This window comes from Manis javanica, chromosome 11 (genome assembly GCF_040802235.1).
Source record: "Manis javanica isolate MJ-LG chromosome 11, MJ_LKY, whole genome shotgun sequence".
Taxonomy (NCBI): Eukaryota; Metazoa; Chordata; class Mammalia; order Pholidota; family Manidae; genus Manis; species Manis javanica.
The window spans coordinates 24,565,213-24,574,517 of NC_133166.1; the positions used below are offsets into that span (position 1 = coordinate 24,565,213).

At 36.3% G+C, this 9,305-nt stretch overlaps 1 protein-coding gene across 1 annotated transcript; it reads right to left on the bottom strand.

The window, feature by feature from the left end:
• Positions 1 to 7,755: 7,755 nt before the first annotated feature.
• LOC108408885 (olfactory receptor 51A4-like) lies at positions 7,756 to 8,696 on the bottom strand. Its single transcript, XM_037000962.2, is given in 2 exon segments — positions 7,756 to 8,093; positions 8,096 to 8,696. Coding segments are annotated over 2 exon segments (939 nt in total).
• Between the last annotated feature and the right edge of the window lie 609 nt (positions 8,697 to 9,305).

Sequence of the window (9,305 nt, forward strand, 5' to 3'; positions counted from 1 at the left end):
TTTTTTTCTGTAGGTACAGAATCTAATTGTGTTTACCTAAAATAGCTTCTTTATTGTTTCTCTTATTCCTGGATTGCTGTTTGTCTTCTCCCACTACCAGAATGTTAGGAGCAAATAATCATGGTCACACTGTTCACACTGCACGTCCAGTGCCTGGAAAGTGGAATACAGTTGTAGCTTCATAATAGTTTATTTAATTGAATGTAACTTCCCAACGTTGAAGACAGGAATGATTTCCTCCGTCAGCTAGCTCCTTTTCAGACTTAACTTCATCTATTCTGTCAAACAACGTTGTTCGCTTTGCTTTAGATTCCTCATTCAGTATCCTTCTAACAACAAAACACATTGGTGCTTCTTAGCATATGCAAACACAGTTCCTTGGCTGTTTGCCCAAAAGAGTGTCTATCTTTTCCAAAGTCATTAATTTCCTAGTTTTATTTTCCATGTTCTTAATGATGTCAAAATTACTGACTCTATTCGATCATCCACACACTCTCCCTCACTTTTAATTGTGTGTCAGGGTAGAATTTTCCAAGAATATTGAGACTATGGGAGAACCTTGGCTTTTAACAAAGTATAACCTCTCAGTATTTCTGCATCATACTTGCTCTGCTACTTTGCTGGATTTTGCTCTTCCTCCCAGCTCCTGAATGTGGGAACCCCCAGAGTCCCACCCAGGGACCTGCTTTCTCTTGGGGACCTATAGCTTATTGAGGATAAGTGGTTGGAACTTAAGAGAAAGGCCAAGGCTGCATGTTAAAGATATCTGTCATCTTATGAGCCCCAGAACTTAGTTTCTAACTTTGCTGGATATGGCTAAAATTATATGTCAATAGACTGTGGCCATTTGTCTCACCATTGTCTTAAAGACTCACTGTTTTTTGAAAAGGCAGTCACTATTAAGATTTAATTTAAATGTATAATTTAATTTAAACTTATTTTATTATATATTTATTATCTCTTTAACTTTTACATAGCAATATGGCATCCCACTAAACAGCTTATATCAATTTTCTCATTTATGTTCTTTTGCTTACATTATCCATTTTATAGATAAGAAAAGTCTTAGAGAGGTATAATAATTTTTCCAAGGTTATATCTACCTGCCAGAAGATATAAAGAAGAGTCATGTGATATTTGAGATGTATTCCCTTCTTACACTTACCATCCTGACTGGACATTTCCAAAACTTCTCTGGACACATACTCCTACCAATATGTATGTTCTATCTTTCCTTGGTAGTTCTGTAAGATTCTCAGTCTCTATGGACATCTTCTAATTTGTTTTGTTTTAATATCTAGCCCATCTGTTCATAATACAAAGAGAAAATGGAATGCAAATTATGTCAAATATTCTGGAAAAGTAGAATTGTATCTTACCTCCTTTGTGATTTCTCTATTTTTTTTTACCAACATGACACTCCACCCTAAAGTCAATCTGGTAAGAAAGAGACCAGATACAGGAAGAATCCAGTACATTTCCCTTTTCTGCTTTGTAATCAGTGTCTTATAAAGCCCAGGGAGCCCTTGGGGATGAATACAGCAAGAGCTGTTTGGAGAGTAACATCATCCTTCATTGAAAATCTCCTAAGGGGCTTGACTTAAAGGACATCAATCTAAGGCAGTACTCATAATTTAGGCTCAGACTGAGAAAATTGAGTCTGATAAGATCTTGGAGACCATATTCAAATTCAACAAAATTCAACAGCTGTTCATCAACTCTTGCTTTTGACTCATTTGCCAGGGTATCCTGGGACTGATCAGCTTGGTGTTTTAGAATCCCAAGTTCTGAAAGAGATTTGGCCATCAATAATCTATATTAATTTTCTTCTAAATTGAAATTATACTCCTCTGTTCAGCTATTTATTGGCCATTTGTATTTCCTGTTTTTGAAGCATATGTTCAAGTCTTTTGTCCATTTCCTATTGGATTGTCCATCTTTCCTTAATTGATTTGCAGAAATTTTTTTTAATGTAAGAAAAGCCTTTTGTTGTTTATGTGTAGCATATATGTTCTTCCCCTTTATTGCTTGCTTCTTTAATCTCTTATTCAATCCTGTTTATTCAATCAGTAGTGTCAATTGTGTTCAGCTATAAAGATTTATACCATACTTTGTAGGCAAGAGATTCTCTTTGGAACAAATATGAGCAAACCATAGGCTGGCAGCCACATGTAGCCAGACTGTCTCTGTAGTTTAAATTGTATCTAAATTCTCCAATATGATAATCTTATGATTTAATTAGAGATATAGAAATCAGAGAGGGACAAGTTCATTATGGGTTTTCACTTTTTGTCTGTAATCCTTGTAAACTTTTCATCCTCTGTTAATACACAATCACACAATTTCTCATGCATTTGGCAATAAAGTACTTTAGGGAAGTGCCTCTTAAACTTTACTGTGAAGAGGAATCACCTGATGATTTAATTAAAGTAAGTATTTTGAGTCAATATATTTAAATTAATCGTACTTTACTACCTGTTTAGCAAGTGCTCAGGTGATGTTCATGCTGGTGGTCCAAGGACCACACTTAGATGTGCTGCTTCAGGTCTCAGCTGCATGGTTTTAGTAGATGGAAGCAAATCTGTGTATCGTGATGGATTTGCTTGGGAGTGATTAGTTGTGCCTAGGAAAAAGGAAATACATAACGGTACTAATCATTTTTTTAACTTAAAAGAAAACCCCTAATAAGACTGCTGCTAAGAAGAGAAACATGAGGAATGATAATTCTCTATCTTCAGTTAAGTTGACTGAGGATTGCGGCTATTGTGTTTTAAATTGAAAATGTAGTTTGTCTTAGATTTAAAAATGTATTATGATTTTGTTTTTTAACTATGCCATATTTATTCCTTTTCCTTCTTTATATATTTATTTTATACCCAAGGTTCTCTTCAGGAATTCTTGTATATTATACTCTTTCTTTCAGGTTTGTTCCTTTCTCTCTCATTTTACTGGGCTAAGGCCTGAATTAAACTTGAATAGAAGTGGTGATGTAGGGTGCCTTTGTCTTTTCTTGACTCATGAAGGAATGTTTTAACATTCTGTCATTGACTTTTAGGTTCACTGTTGGTTTGGTGGTTTATTTTGAGGAAGAGGCTTAATTTTCACTTCCTAACATTAAAGGAATTATCTTCTATTCCTTGGTTTCTAAGAATCTTTTAAAATCATTCATGACTATATGTTTCATTCAACTATTGTTTTAACTTTTGTGACAATGATAAAATTTTAGTTTATTCTTGTAAAGGATTTAAATGTGTATTTTTAAAAATGTCTGATATACTTTAAGAATGACAATGATCTTACAAAAACCCTGAGGAGGAGGTGTCTTGCAGGCCTACATACTTTAAAAACACTCATACACTGGGAAACCTCATGCAGACACGCAGGCACACAGACACACACACACACACACATACACAGATATATTACACATGTTCAATATGAGACATGTATGGCGTTTCAAATTATTAAGAAATAGTAATGCATTAAATTATTGTTTTGTGCCAGTCTCAACCTATTGGTAACCAATGTTATGGCTGGACTGGCCCTTGTGATTCTTATTATGATTGCAAGGTGCTCTCAGCAATAACCATCAGGACACTTTGAAGGAAAAAAAGGTTTATTACTTATAAGTCCTGGAAATTACTTAGCACACGTGGAGCCAAGCAGGGAGGTCCAGGTGAGAGAGAGAAAAAGCACATGGGCCTATAGTTCTGCTTTTATTGGGGTTGAGGGTGGAGGCCTAGGGTTTCGCAGACTCACCCTTCATTAGTGAAATTAAAACATAAGAGCTGGAATTTAATGCTCAAGAAAAGAAAAAATGAATCATCAGTTTCAGAAATAACCCAGATTGCTAAAACAAAGGAGCCAGGAGGGAGACGGGGTGGCGGGGGTGGGGGCCGGCTCTCCTTCATCTGGCCGGCAGGGTCACACCCTGTCCTCCGGCCCCTGTCGCTGGCTTTGGAGTGGGTGCCCTGGCAGTCAAAGCTTAGGTGAAGCACTGGCATCACAAAAAAGAAAAAACAACTCTCAGGGCTTACACCATAACTAAATACACTTGGTTGATTGTACTCAACTGAAATGTATATAGAGAATTTTCTCATGGCATTAATAATTTTTTACTACATAAGCATGTACTAAAGTGACTAAAACAAAGTAAATGTTTAACAAACTTATTTTGAATAAATTAATGCCACCTAATTAAATATGCGTGCCTTCAATGAGCACTCTAACAGGCACCCATACTAAGAATCTCCGCATGGTTTCTGGGACCAACAATTTATCTAACAATTTGAGATGGCAAAAAGGCAATTGTAAGAAAACATCTCCAACTGAAAATTAAAGAATGTCCAGGAAAAAAGTTGATTCAGAAATACAGAGTATGTGTGAGAGGGGAAAAGAGAAATAGAGAGAAAAAACAGAACAATGAAAAAAAACTATTTTTCAGAAGTGTTCAAGAAATGAGGGCATTTGTTTCTGAGTCTCTTGTCATTGGCGAACTTAAGATTTATAGGGCTGTCATATTTCTGAAAATGTCTTTAGAAAAAATCACCAGAAGCAACTTCCATATATAAATAATACATACATATTCTAAGATACACATTCTTCCCATTTTAACCTCTCTGAAATTGGAGTGCCCCATACAATCAATGGTGTCTTTGATTTGATGAAATAAGGCACTTGCTTCTGCACATTGGAATTGGGTTGCAGTCTAGAAACCAGCAGACTTCCAATTTTCCTGAGGTTTTATGCTTATGAGGTCATCTATGTGGGAAACATACCAAAGAAAGGGCCCTGGGAAAACTAAGATATTTAGGTTCTGTCAGCAAATAGTCATCTACTTTGAAACCCTAATGTGCTAATATTTATGCTCCTCTATCACAAAGGCACATTCACTCTGCCTAATTCTCACACATTCTGTATCCAGGAAATAGTGGTCCTTTTTCCCTCTTTAATTTTTTTTTTACAGTGTATCACCCTTTGCAATATTTTCCCATAAACATCTCACAAATGGCCAATGGAAAAACACAAGTAAATGGTAACAACAGCAAAAACAAAACATATAATAAAAAAAAATCTTTTAACCATTGTCTCCGCGTAAGGTTTGCAGGCATTCCCATAGGTGTTTGCTGTTTTTCACATGTAATGAAAAAGTGTTTTTAACATCTTATAAGTGGATTCTTTCACTTCCCTGAAGTTTCCTATCAGTCTTCTGCTCACTGCCCTTCTGAGGAACTTCCCTGGTAACTGACTATCCCCATGTGCTGTCTAGTAGCCCAAGGCAATCTGGGAAACTAATGTTTTTTTGTTTGACAATTACATTTAGACTAGGGTTTCTAATCTTTGGTACTACTGATATTTTGGGATGGATAATTTTTTTTTTTTGGTAGGAGACTGTGCTGTGCATTGTAGAACAGTATCCTGCAAGGTGGGTTAACAGCATCCCTAGTCTTTACCAGTATTTGTGAGTAAAACCTTCCAGGTTGCAAAACCAAAAATGTTTCCAGATATTGCCAAATGTCTTCTTATGGCAGAATTGTTCCCAGTTGGAAAACACTGTTTTAGGAGGCCCAGAGTTGGTCTTTTCATCAGGAACATGTGAAAATAATCATGGTAAGTATAAAGCCATCCCACTCCTACTGTCAGTTTTATAACTTTATCTTGCTTTTCATTTTGTTTTAGTAAGGAACTCAGAAAAAACATAGAATATATGAGAGTGATGTATGTGCCATGTCCTGCAAGAATTAGATACCTACCAAATCTATGTAATTTTCTCTCCTCTTACTAACAGAGGCTGTTGAAAGCCCCCCTCTGTGCTGCCTGTCCTCACACTCAGAGAGTAGGAACTTCCATTTCTTTCATTTAATAAAGTATGTTTACTAGAACTTTGTTGTGCTAAGGCCCTCAATGCCCATGGTTTCATCTGTGAGGTTATAGAAACTTACGCACCTCACACACAGAAACACAGGTGCCCTAATCTGATGATAGAATTTCCTATACTAAGAAAGCTTATAGAATTAGATACAATCCTGAATGTGAAAGCTAAACTTTAGCCCAGAGAGGACTATCCTGAGGTGTAAGAGACTTGACTCCCAGCTTTTGATTTCCTGACTGTGTGGAATTTAGTAAACTAATCTCTCAGAACCTCAATCTCTTCAACTGAAAAAATAGGAAGAATGCTTTATAAAAATTTGAGTATGTGAGAATCATAAAAGAAAATATGCCTACGATTGCCTAGAAGCATATCTTCCATATATTAGCATTTCAAAAACAATACTTATCTCTGTGACCTTTTTCATTAATAGTGAGATACTGTAAAGTTACAGGCTGATTATTATTCTTTTAAGACCTTGACGCTGCTGGAAATTGTCTCTGGATTTACTTAAGGTTGAAAATGTAGATTAGAATTGCTGTGGTTTGTGGTGAGGACTTGGGTCAGTGAGTGGGCATACGAAAAGGCTAAAACCTTGTTCTGTGATCTATAAGATTTTTAGGTCTTATTAGGAAAGGAAGTTGGACTATTTTCCACTCATCAAACCCAAGACAATAAATACCTCCCTAACCCCATGTTATTTTTTCCTACTTTAAAAATCTTGGAGCCTCTGGAGTATGCCTACTCTTGAAATACACAATTTAAGAAGTTGTATCCCACCTGGATATAGAATTACTGAGCTTTTCAACAAACAATTTCCCTTCCCCAAATATAGCTTCATTTTCACATTCCTTTGTTAACAATTTTTTATTGGAGATCTACTCTGCATCAAATATATCTTAGATGTCATGCATAGAAAAATAAAGAAAATAGGTATGTTGTGTCCCTTCATTGATGGCACACTCTAGGAAGTAGAAATACAGAAAAAAAACATAATCTATATCTGTAATTGCAAATCATCATAATAATGAATAAAGAAAGAACAAGCAATAAAAGAGGTTTTAAAAAGAGAGTGTCATAATTTGAATTTACGGCATAGGCGATCTCTGATGTAATTAAGTTGAAACTTGAAGGAAATAAATAGAAATGAGTTATATCAAATTGAAAACAAGAACACTCTAAGGGGTCCGATCTGAAAACCTACAAGGCACAAAAAATTTATAAATTCAGCAAATTTTCAGAAGGCCAATGTAACTGGACTTTGATTGCCTGATAATGTTTGAGAGCAGAGGGGGTCAAGGATGTGTATGCTCTTATATAGTATGTTCCTTATGGCTTTCATTCTATTCCAAAAAAGTAAGAGTTCATATTTAAAAGACACGTTGTATCATTCAATTTACCTTTGAAAAAGATCACTCTCACCTGGCATAGAAAATAAGGTAGGAGCAAAGTAGACATTTAGAAACTAAAGAGGTTATTGTAGTATTTCAAAGAAGGCTGGTGACATAGTAGGATGGTTAAAAAAGAAAATGAGAAAGAATTAAAATGGATCTAGAATTAAAAGAACTTAGGATAATAGAATGAATGTAGGGATGAGGAATCCAATTCTGTCAGAAAGACACTGACACTTGTGTGTCTTGATTGGAATTTGTTGCTTTAGTCACAGATATTAAAAGCCATCTATTTTCATCTTTATAACTGGGATGGAGACCCCAGGAAATGTACTTCAGTTGTCCTCTTTTATGCCCATGGTCAGTATCCAGTTTGAATGAACTAAATCTGATGATAATAACAATAAAAATACATTGATGATCATTTTATCAGTTAGATTTTCTCAAACTCACCTTTAATTCCTCCCCCAAGATGTTTTTAACAATACATGACTATTATATCTGCTTGTGACATAATTTTGCTACGACTCTTACTCTAATCTGTCTAGTTTTGACACAGTACACAGTCGGGTTCATCAGTGGAGGCACAAGTAAGAGAACATCTGCCATGAGAACGTTGAAGAGAGGAGAGACGTGCCTGACTAAGCGATGGATGATGGCAAGGCTGAGGATGGGCAGATAGAAGATGATCACTGCACAGACATGTGAGACACTCGTACTGAGGGCCTTGAGCTGCTCCTTCTGGGAGGCAATTCCCAGCACAGTCTTGTGGATCAGGATGTAAGACACGACAATGAGCATAAAGTCTGCCATAAGGCAGAGTGCCCCAAAAAGCCATAGATGACATCAATTTGGTTGTCAGAGCAGGCCAGCTTCATGACATCCTGGTGGAGACAGTAGGAATAGTATAATTGGCTTTTCTTACAATATTTCAAACTTCTCAAAGTGAAGGGGAAGGGAAGAACCAAGAAGAAGCTCTTAAGGGAGAATGCTAGTCCTATTTGGGCAACTCTGACCATCGTCAGAATGGAGCTGTATCTCAGAGGGTTGTGGATGGCTAGGAAGCGGTCAAACGACCTGATCAGGAGCACTGAGGACTCAAATACTGTGAATCCATGAATGAAGAATTCCTGGGCAAAGCAGGCATTGGCAGAAACTTCAGGAGCATTGAATGAAAAGATCGTCAACATAGTGGACAGAGAAGATAGGGACAAGCCCGTGTCAGACAGCGCCAACATGGATAGGAAATAGTACATAGGCTCATGCAAAGAGGGCTCTGTCTTGATGACAAAAAGGGTGGTGCAATTTCCCAGGATCGCAACAAGATACATGCTGCAGATGGGGATTGAGATCCAGACGTGTGCGTATTCCAGCCCTGGCATCCCAACCAAGAAGAAGGTGGTGGTTTCAACATATGATGTGTTTATAATGGACATGATGCCTTTAGGAGGCTCTGAAATGAAATATATTCTTCTGTTTGTACGTTAGGAATATCTTGAAATGTCACAGCAGAAAATAAGTTTCTGAATTTTCATCAGCTTTTTTGACAGAGCAAAGCATATATGTTACTACCATATAGTGAGAAGTGGATGCCTCTTCAGGCTAGAATGTACATGTCATTAATATTTTCAGAGAATATAAAAATTCCATGATTCTCCTGGCCTGGAACTTCTGACCACATGTATAGTGTTTGCAGGAGAATTTTAAAAAATTATTCTATAGAATAGAATATAGGTAAAGTAGAATATAGATAAAATACAGTATAGAATAGAATTTTTCTCTATTCTTTGAAAATATTAGTAAAGTCTAAACAATTAATCTAGAATCCCCTACTATTTCACATCCTTGATAAGATGTTGGATAGAATACATATTTCTAGAATGACATTACATGAAGACAAAGGAACCTCACAACTCCATTTCTTCCTCCCTCTGCCATTTGAAAATTGTTGGTTACTTAAATATCCTATAAGAAATGCCCACTCTTTTAAGATAATTTATATATTTGTAAGGGTAGTCGAGGCAGAGATTACTGAAAGATGTGTC